The 24,139-nt window shown below is 40.0% G+C and overlaps 1 protein-coding gene across 5 annotated transcripts in view; it reads left to right on the plus strand.

The window, feature by feature from the left end:
• The window catches only part of APBB2 (amyloid beta (A4) precursor protein-binding, family B, member 2), a 187,741-nt gene that overhangs the window by 98,924 nt on the left and 64,678 nt on the right, over positions 1-24,139 (plus strand). For 2 of the 5 annotated variants that reach the window (XM_014957835.1, XM_014957833.1), the window contains exons 6-9: positions 15,148-15,356; positions 20,418-20,480; positions 20,915-21,000; positions 21,124-21,184. In XM_014957835.1, coding sequence (XP_014813321.1) covers positions 15,148-15,356; positions 20,418-20,480; positions 20,915-21,000; positions 21,124-21,184 — 419 coding nt within the window. The remainder of the gene's footprint in view (positions 1-15,147; positions 15,357-20,417; positions 20,481-20,914; positions 21,001-21,123; positions 21,185-24,139) is intronic. The other 3 variants (XM_014957838.1, XM_014957837.1, XM_014957836.1) reach the window with 2 other exon arrangements.

The raw sequence follows: 24,139 nt of genomic DNA on the forward strand, positions 1-24,139 counted from the left end.
CAAGAAACCAATTAAAACTACATGAAAACAGAGTTATAAATTTTTCTTGAAACACATACACCTTGTCCCCAGACAGGGGTCTAAAAAGAATGTGTTTTCAAAACCAAGAATCAATATTAGTCATTATTTGTTTTGAGGGGTTAAGCTTTCATTCTAATTTTATTTTTTCAGCTTTTTTTTGGGGTGGGGGGAGACATGGGAGATTCTGTGGGTTGTAGTGAGAGGGTTTTTTGTTGGTTTTTTTTTTTTTTCATTTTTAATGGACAAGCTGCAATTTTCTCATTTCAGGAGTTGGGGATTTTATAAGTACCAGGTATCACAAGACATAACACGAAATTTTTAAAAATTCTGTAAAAATGTTGAAAAAAAGTGTAAGTTCAGAAGAGTAGTATTCTATTTTTCTAGTGTTTTAAAAATAACATTCTTGAAAGGAATGAGCTTTGCAGCTTGAATTCTGCAGTGATGAGCAAATCTACTGCCTGATTTGGTAACAGACTAAAGGTCTTTTGGTGGGATGTGCTTTGTTATTTTATGACTTGCTGATGGGTAAGGTTTATTCTATTTATTAGAATAAAGAGAAAACGCTCTTTGTTTTCTCCTCCTGGTAATGTTACTACAAAAGAGCCAGTGTAAAGGCCACTAGATGAGGTTATTTTGACTTAGTTATTTTTCTTTTGTTTTATCACTTTACAGATGCTATGTCAGGTTTGTATGTTGTGCTGGCCATAGTCTTTTATCTGGGCTAGTTGTGTTTTCAGAAGGTAGCAGGATTCACTGAGAATTGGTTATGAGTGCAGAAAGAGTGAATTTCTAACTAGCATCTTGCATCTAGTACATTGCTGTCACCTCTCCTTTCTATTTCTGCTTTTTTTTCTGGAATGCAAGCAACATAAGGGAAGCAAGACTGTAAACATTTACTGACATAAGAGCTCTTTTGAACTTTAATAATTGTCATGTGTAAAAGCCTGTAGTTTAAGTGGTGTTAATTACCTCTCAAGAGCAGCGGGCTCTGCAGGATTCACCAGCTGAGATATGCTATTAGTTACTGCTTTTCATAGTAGTTTTAGTATGTTCCCCTTTCCTTATTCATATGGATATTTAAGCCCAATAGAGGTATTTGCCTATAAAGAAATTTTTATCTATGAGATGGCTCTTTACAATTTAGTATAAAGTATTGACATCTTCTTTTTAGATACATGTTAATATAAAATTGAAGGTGACAAATGTGTAAAGATAATAATATTCAGTCCCATAACTCCTGCATTGCAGTTGTTATTGTGTGTCCCAGGGTAGAAAACTGTGTATCTTTGTACTTATGAGAATAAATTTATTGTGGATTTTCCTTCTGGGAATATATATATCTATCTCCCTTAGAGGAAGCTTGGATATATCAGTTTGAGGGTTCTTATATTAGATGTGGCTTTTTATTCAAATCCAGTGTAATTGTTGTGGTTGTTTTTATCGAAGTATTTAAATAATGTTGTTAATGCCACTGTTTCCATTGCAAACTAATGCACTGACTGGAAGTTAGAGCTCGCCTTTACAAGAGTTACAGACGTTACAGTTCCACTTTGTTCATCACCAGACAGTACATGAGCTTCTAAGAATGGCTGTATCTAGCAGATCTGAGGCTCATGTAATTCATCATGGGTTGTCTCTGACAGCAGTCAGTAACAGAAACTAACAGGAGCAATAAAAACAGAAAACAGGGTTAGCATAAGGTGGTCCTCCCCCTATTACATCTTTTTTACTTCCAGCTATTGGTGGGTTTAGGGCTTTCCGACTTGGTATGTCATTTATGTTATCTTCTTTAATCGCTCTTTATAGACTTTTCTGACATGAATTTATTTAATCATTTTTGGTCTCATTTGTATTTCTGGCATCCACAACATCCTGTGACCATGAACTCCATAATTTAATTATATGTTGTATGAAAAAGTACTTCCCTTTGTTATATAATTGCTCTCCAGTAATTTCATTAGGTGCCCATTGCTTTTCTGTTATTGGAAGCAGTAAATAACAGTGAATGATCATTTCCTTTCCATCTTTGCCTTCTTCCCACCATTCATGATTTTACAGATTTCTGTGACATTCATCCTTGCCTCCTCCCTGTCATTCCTTTTTCAAGCTCAGGAGTCCTACAAGACTCAGTGTCTCTGCAGAAGCAGTTTTATCTGTCCTCCTGTCTTTTCTAGTTCTGCTCCATCACTTTATAATAGGGCATGTGGAGGCGCATGCACTAATCCTGTGATAGTTCAACTCTCCATTAAAACTGTAGGCACAAGGATTTTTGTCTTGATATTAGTTCCTAGCATACATTTTTTTTCAAAGGCCAATGGGTAGCGTTCTGCTATTCTTAAATAATTCAGTGACCTTGATCTTTCCAGAGTGCCAAAAGGTAATTAATTGCCTGCCATTGTATGTGAGCATTTTATTTTATGAGCAAACAAGAAGAGTAACAGTAAAGAAACTCTAAGAAATTATGAAAAACCCAGGACATGGACATCTGTGTGGTCAAGAAACCAAAAAGTGAATTCTGTGCGTTAGAAATCCAGCTCTTGAAACTACGTGTGTCCTAATCCTGTAGGATCTATTTGCAGTCTTTTGGTTTTCCACAGCAGCAAAGGTAGTAAATACAAATCCAGAAAGGGAAATCTTCTCATGCTTTGTAATGGTGGTTTTCCTGCTTCCCAAGACTACCTGCAGCCCTTTGGCATGTCCACAGATTGTAAGGTTTTCACCAAAGATGAGATACTGTTTTCAGCTAGGGGAAGGACCATCCTGTTGCTCAAGCATCTCTTGTTTAACTGTTGGGGACAGCTTGTGGTGACAATTAGCAGTGTCTTTTCTGTAGTGCTAATAGAGCTCGATGACTTGTGGTCCATCATATACTGGACATCTTTTGTTTATTGTTTTTACTGTGCTTTGACACGTTTACATTCTTACCAAGCCAGGTGTTTGTTTTGGGGGAGACTCTAGCTCTGGTTTCACAATAGAGGAGGATTTTGAAGTTGTCATCTTCTGGGCTTATGCAGCTTTAAGGAGAGTTTGTCCTCACGTTTTCCAAGTGAGTGGCTATTTTGGTAATATACTTTGAATCAAAGGCAATGCTAGTTGCAAGTGAAATTCTGTTGCAGTTCTGCAAATTTGTAAAATTAATCCTTCCCTTTTTCTCTCTCAAATGCTTGTCTGGTACAGGACTCCAGTTGTTGTGTGTTTCTGGCTACTGTTTGCTAAGTTAGACTTACCAGGATGGTTATTTTTCTGGATTTTTTAATTCTTGTTGGTGGTTATGTCAGAGGTACCATTTCTATCTCTTTAAGCATCCATAACTGAATCTAGATTCAGAAATCTATATAAATCTGTTTCTGTGAACAATAAATACAACACTTTTGTGCTGGAGTGCCATGAAGTAGATAGGAGAATGAAAGCATCCATTCAGCACTAGAAATATAATGATTTTCAAAGACAATTAACATCTCTGAGTTTGCTTAATACCAAAAGATATCTGGACAGTATGAATAAAGATTTAATAGAAAGTTTATGGCAATGTAGCAATGTGAAGTACTTAAACTTCTGGGCTACGAGAGCCCCCTGTGTGCTCTCAGTGTGCTCCCCTCTCCCACGGGGGGTGAAATACCACCAGCTCCCCTGATGCTTGCATCTGCTGGCAGAAGCCCCTGTTCATAAAGCCTTCCCAGTTCAGATGCCATACGTTGGGTTCTGTATGTGGCCGTAGGGATTGTGCAGGAGACTTGGTTCAACTGAAGCAAGATTACTTTTGAAAAGGTTAAAGTTGGGTGTTTGGGTTTTTTTATTTAAAAAAAAAAAAGTCTCAAAGCTTGAAGGCTGGGGAGTGGAGCTGAGTTCACATCTCACAACGCCTCAGTGCAGCTTTGAGCTGCTTGATGTGCCCGAGCTTCTCCCTTAACATCCTTCTTTGCAGGCAAACTGTAGGCCCTGAGGGCCAATGCGTTGCCTCCTATGCTTGTGCAATAATTCACACTTGTGTGTCTCTAATGGTAAAAGAGAGGATATTTGCCATAATAACTACTTCTCTCTTCCTTTCAGTGCTGTAGCAACGTGGAACGAATTTGGAGGTGGGGAAACATTAGGTCTTTGGAAAAAAAAAGAAGCCTTCAGTTTGTTCTCTAATGCACATTTGAGTACAGCTTTAAAGAGGCAAACTACTCTGTTATATAGATCATTAAAAGTAATATTCTAGCTTTACTGATAGCACTTACCTGACTAAATTGGGTAGGATGGGGTAAGAATTACATTTTTGCCACATCAGGAGGAGCAACCCTTCATGTGGGACTCTGGCACATGGACACACCAGAGGATGGTGGCTGGTCTCTGTCTGTGCACCTTGTGGTTGGTGTTTGGGTGCAGGGAGCTTGCACAGATCCCAGGGAGCGCCCAGAGTCTGGGCATGACTCCCAGCAAGTTATTTAATCCTGCTCCTACCTCTGCCTGGCTTTGTTTGAAACGGGGCTTGGGCTCTTCTGCTTCACAAGGTTGGTGTGAAGATGAAGTTGTCGTTCTCATGGCACCTTAGAGCGTCTGCCGCGCTGCGTGTGGAGCCACGTGGACTGAGGGATGCGCGCTGCTTGCCTCTGAGATGGAAAATAGCTGTTCTTGCAGGTTTTGCTTTTTCTTGCAGCACAACATTTAATTTCAGAGGGTAACTCTGTTGTAATTTTATTTTATGCTCCGTTTTCATTGAATCATGAAATTCAGAAAAAGGTTTTTCTAATGCATTTACACAGTGCTGTAAATGAAGCCATGAAAGAAAAGCTGCTTTAGTCAAGCCATGATTTGAACTGTGTGCCTGTGCCACTGGCCAACTTTACTGGCTTCTAATTAGCCAATCATGTGCACAAAATCCACTAATGAGCATTTCTATAAAATTTCAGACTATATCAATGTATTTATGCTGTTTGTTCTCCAGAGAAATACAGCCCTTCCTTTCTCTACATTATTCTCTTCTGAGGTCAGTAGACTTCATCATAGTTTAGAAAAAATATCATTTCATCATAGCTTAGAAAATTATCATTTGCCTAGTAGCTGACTTTTAATGCAGATTTCTTTTCTTCTGCATTTTGAGGCTGTTGAGGTGACCGTACTGCTGGGTGCATATGGTGGTGCAGGGTCTCCTCCTGCTCTGCAGGCATCTTGCTTCTTGAAGTCAGGTCATCTGCTTTTTGTGTTCGGTCTTTATAGACTGGATCTTCCTGTTTTGTGTGATTCTTCCAGATTATATTTGTTCATTGCCCAAAATGAAATTGTTAGTGGACTTTCCCGTAGATGGTTTGACACTAAGATATCAGTTAGCTTTGAGGAGACAGGAGGATCAGGCTCTTTATTCTAGTAGAGAAATATTTAAATTCAGAGCTTCCACCAAAGTGATTTTTCCCTGTTTTTTCTGCCCAATGGTTGGCTGCTATTGCTGAGACAGGTAAATTTTGTGGGGGTAAGGAAGGCTGGACTCCACGTGTACCAATGGCTTTTGCCAAGTGTGCTGGGTTGACAGCGTGTGTGCAGGCTTTGCTGTGAGTCCAGCAGCCCCTTGGCTGAGATGGTCTTTTAATTTGTCTTCTTTAAACCAAGCAAACCTCCAAGCAAACCTCCCTTCTAAAACAATACAATGTAGTTAAATAGGGTATGAACCCAGAACACAAGATCATATGCTGCAATCCTGCTCTCTGTGGGGAGTGGCAGGGGAAGAAGAAATAATACGGCAAAAAAAATTATCAGAAAAGCAGATGCAGATTGCTGCTGGACTGGTTTAACCCTGAAAGCTGACTCACAAGACCATTTTTAGTGATTTCCTAAGGAAGAAGATACTGCTGTGGATGAATTATTTGTTGCTTAGGGTCCTCTGTGGTGAGGAGGTCCCTTGGGGTTCAATCCCACCATGCACGATCACAGAGGATTTAGATGGAGTCAGAGGTGCACCCTGCTGTGTGTTGGACCAACATTTTTATGTAAATGCTTTTGCCATCTAGTGGAAAGAATAGAGAACTAGCTTTTCAAATAAGCGAGAAACCCAATAATAAGGATAATATACAAAGTGTATTTATAAACAGGAATAACTCACTTGCTAGAATAGTAGCAAATTATTCTGACTTGTGGAAATTAGAAATTTTCCAAGGCAATAGTGCATTTTGTTCACATAGTGTCTGGGACTATCTCTCATTTGAAGTCCGTGAACCAGGGATGCTCTTGCTCATTTGGGACTCCTTTTTGTTCCACCCTGGAGGGTACCTGCCGGCTCCTCCCTGGATCCTGGGCTTGGCGATCGTGCTTTGAATGACTCTGTGGGGCTCACTCCTCCCACTGGTGGGATGGGGAAGAGAATTGGAAGGGGAAAAGTGAGAAAAATTCATCAGTCAAGATAAAGACAGCTTAATAAGGGAAGGAAAAAAAATATAATAATGAAGAAGTTATACAAACATAATCACTGACTACCTCCCACCAGCAGGCTGATGCTCAGCCAGTCTCTGGCTGGGGCCATAGTGACAAATAGAGAAGGTCTTGGTGCTGTACAAGCACTGCTCAGTAATAGCTAAACACTGGTGTGTTTCCAAAAGTTGTTTTGGTCACAAATGCAAAACACAGCACCTTACAGACTACTATGAAGAAACTCTAATTTCATCCCATCCAGACCCAGTACAGCCTCTTAGTTGTCCAACTTCCCTAATGTTCATCAGCTCCCTAATCAAGAAATGGAGATCTCATCGCACAGTGAAGTTTGTGCAAGAGCTGTAGGATGTGCCTCCACTACAACACTTTCAGGTTGTGATTCATTACCCTTTGCTCCAGCTGAGGTGGTCCTTTCTCCATGTCCATCATTTCATATTGCTACCACTGCTCCACCTGGCTCAGCAGCCACCCCTCTCCAGGTGGGACTGGTCTTCCCAGAGCCTGGCTTTTTCCTCATCCACAGCTTCTGCCACAACAGCCCCCTTGAGGCAGCAGTTCAGGTCACCTCCAGGTCTTCCTTCCTTTGCTGTTCTCTGCTTCTTTCATGGCTGGATGTTTTTGGTTGGTGAACAGGCTAGTCCTCTTTTTCTTACCTACTTTTGGTCCATTTTCCAGGAAGGAACACTTGGAACTTTCCTCACGGTCTTCCTTTGGTACTTTTCCCCACTGCTGCAATTATTAGCATCAACTCCAGTAAACACAAGCGGTGGTGCTGGTGTCTCACAGCTTCATCTCTGGACCTCAGGCTGCATTATCCCTGAGCAAACACCTCTCAGAGCCACCTGAAATTCTCTCACTTAAGCAGTAAGATAGTACCATCCTGAGGCTGTCATCCACAGTTCTTCTGAAATTATCTCCTGAAGCCACTTCCCTTTGGTTTTTCTTTGGTTTTTATACTAGTTCTCTGGTCTGTATGTCAACAGCCTTCAAAACAAGTGGGTTTAATAGTGTGGTTTTTTCCCTGACTGTTGATAAATCTGCTTTCCTCTCTTTTCCTTAAGATTAGTCATCTCTGCTTGAGCACCTTGTATGCCTGTAGTAACTCATGATTTATACAGCAGGATGAAGATCACATCACATGAAAAAAAAAAAATAGTACAAGCGATTCATCCCAAGCTTCCTTAGGATTTTTAAGAAGTCAGTCTTTCCTGATTATGGTTTATGTTACAGTTGATCAAAACAGCTGTTCATTTTTGGCACAGATTGTGTCTGGTTATATGTATGACTGTAAATCTCACATTTCAGCATTTTTTCCAAGAACCTGTTTGAGAATTTTCCTCTCCCTGAGAGCATGTGGCTGGTTCAGCGATTGGGCAAGGAGGACGACAGGGTTGTCATGACAACCAGTTGCATGCTGTGAGAAAAGATGATGCCAAATGACCGGCTTCTGGCTGTTTATCACTCCTCGTTGAGTAATGTTCCCCAAATTAGACAGACTTGTCTGATTTATAATTACTTGTCCTAGTGGCTTGCATTTTTGCTGCATTTGTTTCTGAGATAGCATTCATGCTTCTTGCAATGATGCTGAGGCGAGACTACCTGCTGACCACCATTGTTGTGAATGCTGAGAGTGGGTGTTGCTGTCTATTATGCTGTAGCGTGGGCAAAGTGAGGAGAAAATTTGTCTTTGGGGTCTTTTTTTTGTTAAACCAGAAGCACTTCAACTTGCACATTGAGCCCACTACAGGAAATAAACGGGATAAAAACGTTCAGGGCCTATGTTCCTTCTATTGTGCTGCTTAATGGAGAGTGCTCCTTTAGGGTTTTTTTTGCCTTCACTCATTAATACGACATGTCTTCTCCTCCCAAAGTCTGTGTGCATATGGGGTGGGGGAGGAACATTCTCCCTCTAGAATCAAATCCTGGATCTGCTGAAGTCATTGGCATCTTCTCAAGAAGACTAAGTTTCTGTGGCTTTCTTGTCCTTTCTTTTTTTGCTTTTATTTAGGCCCAGAAGGGAAACATTTTTATTTCAAGATTTTGGAAGTTCAGAAGAAGAAGAAACCCCTTTCCTCCATCCCTTTCATTTTCAATAAAAGCTTTTTATCCTCCTGTTTTCCCAGCTCCTTTCTTGTTCTTCCCCTTGTGTGCCCAGAAGGATGGCACCTGTAACACATGCTCGCTGTTGTGGGCAATGAAGAAAGCCATCAGATATGAAGTGAGGGGCTTCCCATTGCTGCCTGAACACTAGGAAGACATATTGTTGGATCCTGTCGCCGTCTCCTTCTTGGCAATTTTTGACATTGAAAACTTTGCTGCAGATTCCTTGTTTACAAACAAGGTGCTTTGCCATTTGAAATCTTTCATTTATATTGTGCAGCCACTGTTGGAATGTGAGTGATGGGAGAGACAGAGACTGACAAGTGGATTTACAGTTTTATTATTGACCAGGTTACTTTTCTAGATTTGGAAAACTCTGAAAGTGTCTCTGTTTGGACCATCATGCTTCCAGACTGGGCACTGAACACTCCTTTTTGGTTAGCTTTTCATGGTGGAAATATCCTTTTGAGATGATAGTAGACAGTCAAAGACTTGATCAAATCCTGTGTTTGGATGGTACCCCTTTTCTTCAGAGGATCTTTACAGGAGAACAGTTGCTACAAAGCAGTCCTAAGAATTGGGACAACTAAGTTACAAGAGCGAAGTACAAAAAAGTGAGTTCTCTCATCTTTGTAGAGTATGGGTATTTTATTTCCTAACCTAAAGAGCAAAGTACAAAAAAGTAAGTTCTCTCATCTTTGTCTCTGTAGAGTATGGGTATTTTATTTCCTAACCTTTGGTTAGCTTTTCATGGTGGAAATATCCTTTTGAGATGATAGTAGACAGTCAAAGACTTGATCAAATCCTGTGTTTGGATGGTACCCCTTTTCTTCAGAGGATCTTTACAGGAGAACAGTTGCTACAAAGCAGTCCTAAGAATTGGGACAACTAAGTTACAAGAGCGAAGTACAAAAAAGTGAGTTCTCTCATCTTTGTAGAGTATGGGTATTTTATTTCCTAACCTGCAGTTCCTCTTATTCAAGAGTATTCTTCTTAGCCATAATTAGATGTGCCAGCTGTGCTGGTTGATGGGATTTGTTTTTTACCTAAGAGCTGCGCATCCAAAATACTTCCCCCCAAGTACATCTCCCAGTTCAATAGAAAATTTATTGCATTAGACCCGTTGCCTTGCTTAAAAGTATTTTGTTCAGGAAGTAGGTCTGCTTAGCCTTCAGTGAGCTAGGTTTGAGGCTTTAGTTCCCTCATGCACAACGAGTTAAGCAGAGAGGCCCTGACAGTTTGGTCTCTGTCCCCAGCACCTTGCTTATCATCACCACCAAGTTCTCTCTGAAGTGCAGATAACACCTAGTTGCCACTTTTATCCATTTTTGTTTAGTTTATCTCAAGGAAAGCAGAAAGTTTGTTTATTAACAGTCTATTTTAAATTATATTTCATGTTCCCATACCATCTCCTAGATGGTGTGTTTTTCTTTGAGGTATCTATTCTTGAGGTGTATCCAGCTTTTCTTTGTATTGCAGAAGGTGATCTTTTTCTTCCAGTCCTCAGTAACGTGTAAATATGCCAGTCATCTTCCCCCACCTTACCTACAGAAAGGGAAGGAGCTAGATTGTCTTCCTTCCAGACAGGAGTGCTGAGATTTGTTGTTGAAATGATACGGTGTATTTCCAGTCATTATCAAGAAAAGGTCTGGATTTATTTAATTTAGCACTGGGACAATGTCATACTGCCAGATTTTTGTGCTGTACTGGTGATAAACCAACTTATGGCACTGGTGAGTGGAGTATTTGGCTGGTTTTAGTCTGAAAGAGTCAGACTCTGCTAAGGATGGTGGAGAAACCGGTTTTCTACGTGACAGAATTTGGCCTGTAGGAAATCATGTATCTTGCCACTATTCTTCCATTCTGCCTTTGTTAAAGCACCAAATCTTGACTGATTGAAGGTGTTACTTCAGTGTAGTTGTTTCTAAAAAAAAATTAAAAAAAATAGTGTCACAAAAAACTTCACACAACTTGTTGTTAAATTGAAGTATATTGTGCTGTACTTTTCCATTCTTGCTCTTCCAGAAAGTGCCTCCAGAGCTCCTGCCATTCTCTTTCCATCTGTATTTATTTCAAAATGACTACCTTTGGTCTTCAGTGAAAGGGATTTATAGCAGTGTCTGCAGAAGAAACCCTGAGCTAGTTAAAAGCTACTTCTTTCATGGCATTTAGTCTCCCTAGTTATGAAATATCCACAAATGGTGCCGATATAGTCGGGATCAGTAGCTGGAAAGCTGCACTGCATTTGGATGCAGAGCATACTGTTTGCATCTGCTGTGATGCCACTGATGTGACCTTGCCTTAGATGGGATGCCTGTTATGAGGGAACAGTTTGTGGCATTGCAAAATGATGGAAAAATAAATGGTCTCCATTTTACTGCACAAGTTTATCTTCTCTGAAAGATCCTGCTGAATGCCATAGTTTTAATTTCTATTTAATTCAACAAGGGCTAAAGAGTAATTCATTACAGCAGCAATTTGGTTACTATCCTTTCCCCTGAAACAGCAATAAAATAAGTTTTTTTGCAGAAGAGCTTGGTCACCAATTATATGTGCTCCTCAGTGAATTATTTGTATTATTTATTACCATCCCTTCAGTATCGTAATACTGTTTTCGTAGATCAGCCTCAGATAGTAAAATAATTTAAACTTTAAAGAAAAATGAATTACTAAAATTTCTAATTATTACACCAAACTTAGTATCTGAACTATAGCATGGCATTAATCGCTGCTCTATATCAGGTAATTGGCAGAGGCTGACATTTGGAGAAGACAGTTACAAGCAGCAATACATTATATTATATGGGCTCTATCCAGTCTTCTTTAGAATACAAAATGTGTTCACAAAGCTCTCCTAACCAGAATTACCAGTTAGATATGGCTGTGTTTATGATTTTGTGGAGGTACATCTCTGTCGCTAGTTGTTTCAAAAGAATGAATTAATAGTTTCATTTTGTGTAGCAGACTTCATTTTTCCAGTATTTTTTTAAGTTTTTTTTTAAGTTTTTTATTTTTTTAAGTTTTAAGCTCTCCTCTGTAACCGTGATACCAGGATGAAGGCTGTATTCATTTTTTTCTGTTACAGCCTCCGTGTTTCAGCCATTCAGACAAAAATTAGACACAAGCATTGATTTCTGAGTGAAACTTGACAATTTCAGCGAGTGGGAATCTCTTCACAGACACAATTGACAATTTCAGCGAGTGGGAATCTCTTCAGAGTGTTTTTACTCCTTAGTACGTTTGTTAAAAATGGAGACAACTATTTATTCCTTTAAAAAAAAAAAAAAAGTAAACATTTCTTTGGTATTTTCCTAAGCCTCACTGGCTTTTTGTTAGTGTTTATATTAATTTTTAAAGAGAAATGACTGACATAAATTCCTCATTTCTTTTTAAAAGGGAATGGTAAGGCATTGCAGGCACTTCCCTCCCCTTGGGCTCTCACTTCTGATTATTTCATCTTTTTCATCATTTTCTCATTCTTTTAAAAACATTCCCATTGTCGCTGTGTTGCCAAGTTTCTGAAGAGATGGAGACTGTACGGTGGGGTGCAGCAAGCTCAACTCCGAGTTCTGCAGAGACCAGGGCCAGAGGTTTTTGGGGAGCAGCCCTGTTCATCGTCATCTTGGACCCCATAAGATGGGACTGTGGTGCCAACTCCAAGCAAGCTTTAGGTAGAGGGGGAAGATCTGGTTTCCCAAGGGACTTGCCATGTCCTGGTGCAGGAAGGTGGTGGAGGCAGAAAAGCCCAGTGAAGTCCGCTCCGCGTTTATCAGTTTTCCTTAGATGAAGTTAGCTTCTTGTTTTAAATCACATTTGATTTTTTTTCCTTTTTCTCTCTTACTGTCATGTTTTTTCACCAGTATTGACCCATGCTTCTTCCATAATAACCTCCCCATGAACATCCAGATTGTGGATGTTCCCCCAAATGGACAAGGCTTTAATCATCTGTCTTCAATGAGACAAAACTCCAACTGAAAAATATCAGTCCTCTCTTTGCAACCTGTGCTTTCAAGTGACTCTGTCTGCAGAAGACCAGCTGTGAACTTCTGACTGTGTTGACCTTTAAGCTGGCAGCTCTGTGTTTCGGGAGCCGGGTGGTGACAGCTCACACTTATCTTAGGCACATTTCCAGGTAGCAGCTCGCCCGTGAGGACTCGCCGGCATGTCCATGCCAGCAGCAATGTTGAATTATGATTGTTTAATACTGTACACTGTATGAACCTGCACTGATCTGAAGCTTTGCCTCTCTGCATAATAAAATATTATTATTTTCCTATCTCGACATGCTTTGAAAGGCCCAATCTGAACGTTTTGTGAACACTGATGTTTTGGAGTTTTATGAACCAGTTATTTAATCTTGCCTATGTGTATCTGGACTTGCAGATGTTGCCATGCATATTCAGTGGGATGTTCAGATATTTGATCTTTGCACCTTACTTTTTGCATGATGTGGTTGAATTATTGGAAGTGTTTTATTTTCCTTTGATGTGGTTGAGAGGAGTGCAGCTGAGTTGTTTCAGCTGGAAAAATAAAAGGGGTAAGGTTGAAGAGGAATGGGCTTTAAAACATGTAAGACCTTGGAGTCAGGAACTACATACGCTTGAATGCAGCAGAGGCTGAGTTTAGGGGGACGTTTAGAGGCGGGTGTTTAGCGTACTTGGGAATTTCTGGAATTGATTATATGAATGTTGCTCATTTCAAATATTGGGCCGTGGCTGAGGCTCATTATTGAATTTAAGTGTAATGATATTGTCTGGATTTACTTCTGCAGAATTTGCTGAGATTAGTCCTCAAGTGGTAAATCAGTAACTTAAGAACTCTAAGTGGCTCTGGGGAAGTATTAGGCTGGTTTGTGCCATGGAGTGTAAGAGCTATTTCAAGTTATTATGCTATTTGTGTGTCTATGTGCATAAATGTGGGTAGCAGTAATGAGAGAGATTCAGAAATAAGCAACCCTAATAAAACACCTAGCAAGAGGCTTTGAGGATAGACTAACAAGAAACTTTTAATTCAAAATAGAGGTTAAGAAGAGCAATATAAGAACAGATTATTATAAGTTGGGGGTGCTGATGGATGAGAAGCTGGACATGATCAGGCAGTGTACAGTTGCAGCCCAGAAGGCCAATGGCATCCCGGGATGCATCAAAAGAAATGTTGCTAGCAGGTCCGGAGAGGTGATTCTGCCACTTTGCTCTGGTGAGACCTCACCTGGAACACTCTGTGCAGGTCTGGAGCCCTCAGTATAGAAAGGACACGGACCTGATGGAGTGGCTCCAGAGGAGGGCCACAAGGATGATCAGGGGGTTGGAGCACCTCTGCTATGAGGACAGGCTGAGGGAGCTGGGGTTGTTCAGCCTGGAGAAGAGGAGGCTCCAGGGAGACGTAATAGTGGCCTTCCAGTACCTGAGGGGGCCTACAGGAAGGCTGGGGAGAGCCTATTTACAAAGGCCTGTAGTGATAAGACGAGGGGCAATGGCTTTAAGTTGGGAAAGGGCAGATTTAGACTGGATATTAGGAAAAAGTTCTTTACTGTGAGGGTGATGGAACACTGGAACAGGTTGCCCAGGGAGGCTGTTGAGGCCCCTTCCCTGGAGATACTCAAGGTGAGGCTCGACGAGGCCTTGGGCAACCTGGTCGAGTTGGGGGTGTCCGTGCTGACTGCGGGGAGGTCAGACTAGATGACCTTTGGAGGTCCTTCCAGCCTGGACCATTCTATGATTCTATGATTATTCATCTGTTGTGCACTGAAGGTGTTTTGAGGACTGTCTTTGATGGTTGGAAAGAAGTTGCCAGACTAGATAAGCCATGGCTCATTGGTAGGGTGCTTCCTTTATTCTTGGGGGTTTTTCTCATTAGCTCAGATATCTCCTATATGTATCTATAATCTCAGGTAAACCTGGGAATGTCTGTAGTTACAATATGAACTCTTAGCACATTCTTAAGTTAGTAGGTTTGTCAGTACAGCCAGTATTTAATCTCTGTGTTGGCACTGTGGATGAGTTTTTGATTTTTTCCCTACCCTATTATAAAACCAATTGAAAATAGTATGCATGTTTGTGGCAATCAGGGTGTGTGTAAAACGATCGCTTAATTCTTTTGTTTTCATCATTTTAAACAAACAGTCTGTTAAATGTTGTAAGTAAAACCCAATGCAGGTTGTTTGACTGGGAGGAGAGGGGAGGATGTTTTGAAAAGCTGACTTGATCAGCAGAAATATATGCTCTGCTGCCATGCATTGAGAAGGGAAGGTGCCATGGTGAAGAGGACAGAGTACACCACGACTCCAAGTATTTCTTTATATGCTGTGATTTAGGGTACTTGAAGTTAAACCTTATTTGAAGAGCTAGTCTATCTGATGGCATTAGATAGCTGCCATATTAGAACAGGGCTTGGGTAAGTAGTGTTTTTTTTTTTTCCCTCTCTTCATAGGCCAAGTCAAACCAGACTTTGTCACCTTACTTTGAGCCTTAATAATTCAGTATGTTTTTCTGGTGTTCATTTATGCAAGAACTGTACAACAGCAGAACCAGCTGTGCATCACTCACAGACCCATGGAAGAACTGTTCATGTCTTAGGAACATTGATTCATTTTCTTTTTTTTTTTTTCTTTCCTGTTCCCAGCAGATATATGGAGTGATCATTCATTTCAGACAGACCCAGACTTACCACCTGGCTGGAAAAAAATCAATGACATTGCTGGGATCTACTACTGGCACATACCAACAGGAACAACTCAATGGCAACGTCCCGAGTCCATCCCAACAGATCTCCAGGGCTCACGAAAAGGATCGCTTGGTTCCATTACTCCGTCTCCTACTCCAGAGACTGAGGTAACATACTGTGTCTTCTTGTGGGCTGCATACTGTAAAGAAAATGGAAATAACTTTTTGAACTTGCAGGTTTACCATTAGCTAAACTGAGCTTTAGAATATGGGGCCTGATAATATCCCAAAGTGTATCTATTTGTTGATAATACGTCGTAAGTATCTATTTTCTATGTGCATTTTCTAATGGCTGTGCAGTATGTGGATGTGTAAGATGAAATCAGACATACCTCAGATAAATTAGAGAGCCAGTGCCTGATGAATATGAAACTACTACAGTCCCATAGCATGCGCTGAAGCGTTGCTGCAGTATATGGGTACAGGATATGTAAAATTTTTGTACATTATAGCAGCCTTTTGGCTGGACTCTGTTTGCATTTTCTTTCTTTTTGGTTCGCTTGGTAGGGTTATCACACAAAGACATAGGAGTCTTCATTTGAGCCACTACTTCTTTTATAGAGTCGTTTCTAGTGAATAAACATCAAGTATTCTCAAGTGTAAGTCTCTTGACATCCTGCCAGTACGAAATACCTGCACAAGTGGATCACTGTGGTGCAGTCAGTCTTTAACTAGAAACAGAAAGAAACACATTCTCTCTTCCACATGTGCTGAAAGAGCAATATGTGATACCAATCTCGGGGTGGGGGGGATTGATGTCATATAAGTAGAAAAATATCACAAATTATCAGAGAGTACACTTCAAAAATTGTGATCATCTTGTTTTAGTATGCTGAGATGACTTCTATGGAATGAAATATTAACATAGAATCAAATTGTTTTGAAATGAATTTTTTCATACTAACTTTTCAGAAGGTGGTCCACAGTTTTATGAAATCCAGGAAAGTCTTTGTATGAGCTTTGAGTTTTGGGTCAGGCAGTCCTTAGGTTTTGGTTGGTTTTTTAAATGTATTTAGATGACACTTCTTCTGGTTTTGAGTTTTGTTGATATATGCACCAAAATAACTTCAATGAAAGTTAAGAGGAGTTAAGGACATTTGAGTATGTGTTACCAGTATGTATTACCATCTTGACCCTGAAACCCTGAAACTTTTATCCCGTCTAGGCTTAAACATGTACAGTCCTGTTTGTTATTTTAGGAAGATTGTTCCCGCATGTTCAGAAATGCTTCTCATAAGATTTGCAAACTTGACCATAACGTTTCAGTTATGATTTACATCGGTCAAGCTCCCATGGAATGTGCTGTGCACCAAGAACATGGGAAATCGTTTCTGAGAGGGTTCATGCAGAACGAACAGCAATTCTTATCGTTCAGATAGAAAACAAGAAAAAAACTTTCAGAAATGTGGAATGTACAGTGCTGCCCTTGCTTCCAGTATAAACTCTTGTAATGTACATGTGAGTGATATAACTTCACCCTTAATTATTTTTCTTACTCTAAAATATGGAGAACAAGGCTTTAATTAGTAAGTTATAGATACCTTTCACAAACCCCCAGAAATCAGTATGGTTGGTAAATTGCAAAGAGAAAATGCATATATTCATTTCAAATATTTTTCTACCTTTGTTTAAAATGCCTTTACAATAAAGATTTCAGACCTGCTGGTAATGTGGCAGATGTACATTTAACTTTTCACAATTTTTTTGCTTTAAATGAAGAATAGTTTGTGATAAAGAATGATCATTAATTCCTAGCAGCATCATGGAGAATGTGAAATGTATGAATTATAACAGCATAGATTTTAATATAGTGTAGATGTATTAAATAAGGCATTTGAGGAGTCATTCTAAAATGCCATTTACGTGAGAATGTAGTAGGCTCATCTAGGTTTTGCTATGGCAGTTGTAATTCAGCTAGGAATTTGATCCAGCAAAGATTTATGCATATACAGTTCTGTGGCAGCATCCAGGCCATATACTGTGGTGTAAAAGATGATACAGAAAAGAAGCAAGTTTCCAAAATTTGTATTAGTGTGATATTACGTGGTTATTTTAATTGTAGGTATAGACAAAGGCATTTGTCTCTTGAAGGTTTCTGCATTAATTGATGAGCATCTTACATACCATTATTTAAACAACACTGATTTTTTGACTCAGTGGGTGTTAAGATAGCATGGCAATACAATAGCAGCAGAGTTACAGTAACGGAGCTCAAAATGAGAGTCTGAATTGGGTTTGGGACTTCTGTGCACTGCCAGATTCTGGAACTGCTACAAAGAGGACACATAGCTGGAGTTAGAATGAGAACTGTTAGGAAAAGTCTTGCATTTCTTGAAACCATAGATGTTGAACTTTATTAAGAGGGAACTGGAAAAGGAATCCTTTGGGATTCAGCTGGTTCTGAACAGAACTCTGCGTCAGAGCAGTAAGAGGGAAATAAGCCATGGTGTGGGGTTACAAGATAGGGGTAGATAATGAAATAATTTGTAATCTAGATTTAACAGCGTCAGCTCTCATGAATCTTTGGTTTTTTCATCTCTCCACAATCTATACTTGCCAGCACCTAATCATTTCCAGGTCACTTGCAGGTGATTGTGATTTCTGTCCCCATTCACTGCACTGCAGCCTACCCCAAGTGCTCCCCCTCTCCCTCCCTGTGAAGGATTGACCTGGATGTCTGTGATACGGTCAATCACTTCAGAAAAGATGTGGAATTTGATCTAGAATAGGGGCTCCAAAGGCCTTTATCCCAGCGCTACCCTTGGCAGCAGGCAGTTGTGGTGGCCAGCTTCCAGCTCCACGTTGGACCACGTATGAGCTGCATACTCCTATTTCCTTCAGTGCTCTTTGGAAGCCTGTGCTCTGAGATAATCTGGTTTGGGAGGGCTGGTTTACTCATTCCCACTTGCTGGAATCTGTATTGCTTGCTTCTGAAAAGCTTGGGGGATATAGAGGTTTTAGGCAGATGAACGAGTATAATCTAGGACTGAAGATTGGCCGGGGTAGCAATTCATATCTGTCCCAATAGGCTTCTGCGAGTCCATAAAAAATACTTTTATCTTTATCACATTTGTCTGTGAAGCATCATGTGCTAATCTTGAGATGAATTTATTTGGGCTCTTTCAGCTTTTGAGTTTGTCAAATAAACATTTAGAAACATCTCTTTTTTTTTTTTTTTTTTCCCAGAGTAATGCCTTTTTTACCTTTGTCTTGTTTCCTCCTCTCTTTTTCTTTTTCTTTTTTCTTTTGTATTAATTATTTTGTGTCCCTGTCTCTTAAATGATGTGGTATGCAGAAGCTTTGCTTCGTTTGGTAGAATGTGGCTCACAGCTGAGGGCAGTCAACAAAGAACAGATCAAGTCAGCCATTTTTATGTGGAAGCTTGCTCTGGATATTTAGCATAAATAGAAGCAGTTACTTACTATAATTGAACAGAGAATCTGAAAAAAAAATGGGTTGGGAAGAATGATGCTGTAATGCATACAAATGGCAAAAAGGGTCTTAAAAAGGAAAAAAATGTGAAAATGTCTTACTTCTGCACAGGCTGTAAGGCAATTTGTCTTTCTCGAGATAATCAGTAAATTTCAATCCAAAGCAATTATGAGTTTAACCTGGTGTGAAAATCCTGCAGATTTAAAAAAAGATGCTAATAAATGCTAAATAGGAATAAACTGAAACATTCTTTCCCTTTCTTCCCCTCAAAAGCATGAAATGTATTTTGGTTTTGCACAGCTGATTCAATTTGACTTTTCTCCTGTTGCCAAATCACTTCCTTTGTGAATCCTCATCTTTTGTAACATTCTGTTCCAAATTCTAGAGATTTTTCTGCCTCTTTCCTGTTTCCTGTGCAGAGGAAAAGCTGTAGGGTTTAATTTTCAATAGGAGCTTCTTTAGGACCATGGCAAAATTTGGTGATGGTGTCTTCTTATAGCGTGACTCATCCCAGGCCTGGATCACCTCTAGAAGTTCTTCTGTAGGTAACATAATCAGTAGCAGCTAATAATTAAAGAGGAGGAGCTTAGCAGGAAAAGCTAACAACTCAATTAATTCAGAGGCATGTTAGATAAGACTTACTGCTGGGAGTTGTTTCTTACAAATAATTCTCCAGTGGGGATGTACTGAGAACAATTCTGAGGTGGGTTGTCCACCCTGCAAATTCACGCATTGGGCCATATTAGTAGGCACCACTTCACTTGGTGCTGAGCTGGACAACCTGGGAGAGTTCATCTTAATATGGGGGCTGCTAATTACAGGGACACTTGGTTTGGTGAAGCTGCAAGGAGGTGGCTCTGGGTCTCTCAGCAACCAAATCTCGTGTCCACCTGGCTCTTGCACAGACTGTGGGGTTTCTGTCCTCCTGGGGAAGAGGAGAGGGGTAACTGCAACACCAGCTGCTCCTCCCAGGCTTTACAGAGGAGAGTGAGCCTCGGGCTGCTGTAGTGCTAAATGCACTGCTGCTTGCTTGATTGTACCAGTGAACGCCGCTGACAATTTTGAGAAACTTGAATGGAATATGAGAGGGTGGGTGGTTTGCTCTGTGGGTTTTGGGTTTTTTTGCTTTTGTTCTGTTTTTTAAAAAAGCTGCTAGACTTTACAAAACTACTTTTTCAGTAAGAAATCTCTCGTACTCCATATTCCTTCCCTTTGCTGTCCTTTTCTTGTGCTTTCTCTCTAGAAATATTTAATTTTTACCTTGTATGTATCTGATCCTTGTATATATCATTGTGTTTCAGCATTTCTAGCCCCAGTAGTGTTAGGGTCTGAACAAAAATGTCAATCAAATGGAAATCCTAATGTTTCCACTTAATTGCTGTTTATCAAAGGCTGTAGCAGCTGTGGCCAACATTCATATTCAGATTCATTTTGCTTGCTTTTAAGACCATAGTTAAAGAGTAATTTCATTGTCTGTTCCTGATTTATATTAACTTTCCTTGTTTCAATCATTTGTTTTGGTAAGTAACTGTTAGAGGCATGTCTTTTCTCCCCTTTCCTCCAAATGCCATGGTATAGTGGAGTAATTACTTAAGTTTGAGGTGATCTGTTCCCTAACCCATCCTGTAAATATCAATGCTAACAACAGTGTCTTGTGTTTTTTTTCTTTTTCTTTTTCTTTTCTTTTTTTTTTTTTTATCAATGTGCTTCTTCCTGTGTGAATAATTATGTGTCTAGAAACAGCCATGGAGTGATTTTGCTGTACTGAATGGGGGAAAGATTAATAGTGACATTTGGAAGGCAAGTATATTGTCAGATTTTAGAACCTTTAATACTATTACCTTTGTTTTTTTGCATGGCAGTGGCTGTTTTTTTTTTTTTTTCCCTTTTTATTTTTCCATGAATGTCATTCATAACCTAGGCCAAAGAGAATGGGGGTACTGCTAGGGATGTCTAGCTCACAAACATGCTGCCTTTTCTGATCTTTCCACTCGGAATGGATTCAGTCTAACTAGCAGGACAACTGCCATGACGTAACGAATGAGATGCCTGCACTGAATGAAATGCAGCTTGAGAATATATGCATGCCTCTTCTCAACTTCAGCCAGAAATACTATCGCTTCTCTGCAGGGAGGATTTAATTTCCCTTTGAAATATGAAATAACACAGTGGTGTACTTAATACTATATTCGTAGCGCTTAATACTGTATTAATAGCACTGCCTTTATCTCTAGGATCTGCACGCAGCCACTGTGAACCCAGACCCAAGTCTGAAAGAGTTTGAAGGAGCAACGTTGCGCTACGCCTCTTTGAAGCTCAGGTACAATAACTTCAGAAGTCTCTGTGGAATGACCATCTCCATTTTGTGCTGTCTTGTAATTTTTATATGATTTTAAGATTGATTTTTGTCTTTTTTTTTTTCCTCTTCTTTTTTCTGTAACAGAAATGGTCAGCAATCTGATGATGATGATTCTTGTAGCATCAACAGCGATCCAGAAGCCAAGGTCTGTATGGGATAACAATTAAAAATTTGCATTTGCAAACATAACTTGCAAGGTGCAGAATGTCTCCTAAATCTTGAGATTCACTGTGCTCCTCCTCTTGGCACAATGTAGATTGACCATGCGAGACTAATTCCATCAAAGAATTTGTAGATGTGAAGCTTTATTCAATTTGTTCAGGAAAGTGTGACTTATTTTAAAATCACGTAAGGCAAGGGGAATTGAATGTTACAGCTCAAGTTTCTACTGTCCAACTGTAATAACTGACCCCTTGCACAACTAACTGAGTTTTCTGTCCTGAGTGAGAGAGTTGTTTGTCATGGCTGGGCAGCTTCCTGGGGCATTCGGTGACAGAATTTGGTCTTTACTCTCAAGTTGGTCCCTTTTTTTCTTGTTTATGTGGTTGCTTAAACTTGCAGCTAGTTATTTTTTAGAACAAGGAACTTTGTATTTTAGAACAGAGAGTGCAACCTAGTTTGAGGATGAAATTTATAGAGAAAAATGAGACCATTATGTGAACAAGCAGCATAATTAAGAGCCTCTACTGTTGTAATCTAAGGAGAAAGAAGCAGCAGAAGGTTTTGAATGCTTGTATATGTATCTCCAGATTGTCTTGCTGATGGTTTTGCCTTGTGCTTGCATCCATTTTTAAGGATGTATGTGAATCTCTATAATTGGAAATCCAAGTCATTTACATAAGTGTTTTGGCTGTGCTGTACACCTGCAGCAACTGACAGGATCAGAAGCTACTTATATGCAGGAAGACAGTATGTAACAGAGTTAATAATTATAATAGCATTAATGATATATTTTAGGAGAGAAAACAGACTGATCAGGGTACTTAAACTTCTTTGTCATCTTGATTATTTGGCTTGTGGTGTTTAAATCAGATGTGAATAAATGTGTTTTGCTTGGCAGGCTGGCAGTTAAAAAGCAAGGGTTTCAGCTGCGCTCGTTACGATGACAGGCACTAAATACCGAGCACAGTAAATGGAGTTGGAAGAGTGATGAGCATTAGGTACCAGCCCTCTGAACCAGAAAGCTGTTCCTTTCGAGATAAGCCTTATGGGATGGAAAGCATTATAGGAGGCAGCATTTTGATGTGTCTGAGTCTTTCCCTGCTGATCTGCACTGGGTAGAAACAGGAACCCTGCCCGCATGGAGAACCGTGGCAGTATTTGTGTGGATGAATAGCTCCCTTCCCTCTCTGGCTTGCTGGTTAAACTTCAAAATTTATGGAACTGATACCCATCCAGCATCAGGGAAGTGGGTCAACACCAAAAGCTTGTCCTCTTTTGTCTGTCACAGCTGGTTTTGTTTCTTCTGTTTAGTCAAAACCATGACGCTTAAACAGGTAATCAAAACCGAGCACGGAAACGCTCACAGAAGTGACTGAGAGGAGCAAGACAAGAAATAGAGGAGAAACTATACGTGTTTGGGTTGTTGTTTTTTTAAGTCACTTGAGTCAAAGCACCTTACCTGCTGTCTGTCAGGGCTGTTGTGCTGGGGCAGTAGTGACCGTGTGCATGGTCCTGTGGGTGATGCTGCTTTGCAGCAGGAGAGGCTGAGGGCAGAGCAGATCAGTGCATCTGCCCCTGCCCCAAGGACTGGACGAGCAGTTGCTGCGTGGCCCTACCTCACAGGGACAGGGAATTGGTCTCAAAAGAGCAGGGAAAGTCTTCAGCTGTGGAAAATGCTCTGGGATCTTCAGTTCTCACATGGATGGGAAGGAGGTGGGGTTGGTGTGTTCCTTGGTAGCCCATTTTACCCAGAATATTATGAGACTGAAAGAAATCTGGTAGGATTTAAAACCTATGACCTAAAACTGAGACTTGGAAAATTAGATATGTTTTTTTACCCCCTTAGGGCTCTTCTCTGCTATGTGACATGGCCTTAACTGTATTTGATTTAAGCTTGCTTTAGTGTGGCGGCAAGCACAAATACTTTTTATTCCTTTCAGCATTAGAAAAGGAAGCTTTTTTAACTTATTAAACTCTCTATTGGAAGAATTTGTTAAAATGAACCTTGTTAGAGGTATTTTAGAGATCTTAAACCTATTTAAACCTATTCATGACAGTGGCCAAGTACATTTGAAAAAAATGAAATTAAAAAATTAAATTTCCTCAATGGCACCGAGTAATGCTGTCTTTCATCAAAGGGAACAATGCCACCTTGTGGAAAGCTGAAGTAGTTGTCTTCTCCCAGAGTCTGTCACCTTCTGCAAAGATTGTAGCACTGCAAAAATGTCAGTTTTGGGAAAAGTGTGTCATATAATTCGTGTAATTCTTGTAAGAAAGGTGATTTATTTGGCAACACAGTTAAGCATTCAAAATTGCCAGTAAACAACAAATGTTTCTCCATACATCATGTGCTTAAGATGCAGTTGAGAGCTCCGTACTCGATGCATCTTGGCACAGGTTATCTGCACAAGGGCATAAAAGAGAAGGGGAAGGGGGAGAAAGGGGAGAATAATTATATCTAGCTTCTTGATTTCAGTAATTTATTTTGGTAGGAATTTCTTGGAGAGATGGCTCATTGCACTTGACAAGGATCCTAATTCTGCATGTGAAACATGCACAGGTGGAAATGAGTTTTGAATTGGTATTTCCCAGGAGACAGATCATAACCTTCCTGTTTAATTTATAGGGCAACCTGCGCCTTCCTAATTGAGTTTCAAGAGATGTAAAAAGATGCTTTTACCAATCCTGGACTGTAAATTTGTCTTTTCATGTTGTTGTAAAATATGAAGGCCGTGTGTGAAAGTATAGAAAGGTGCTAATTTTTTTTGCTTGCAGTCATGCATAGAAAGGGAACCTCCTGGGATACCTGTCCCTAGGAATGGGATGAAAAATTGAAAGCTTGTGTGGCCTAATTTCTCCAAAATCTTTTCAGAATTGGCCTCTTTGGCCTGACATTTGGGCCCCCCTTTATTCTTTCCTTTTAAATGTAGCTTTTTGC

Source organism: Calidris pugnax, unplaced genomic scaffold, assembly GCF_001431845.1.
Source record: "Calidris pugnax isolate Ruff unplaced genomic scaffold, ASM143184v1 scaffold349, whole genome shotgun sequence".
Taxonomy (NCBI): Eukaryota; Metazoa; Chordata; class Aves; order Charadriiformes; family Scolopacidae; genus Calidris; species Calidris pugnax.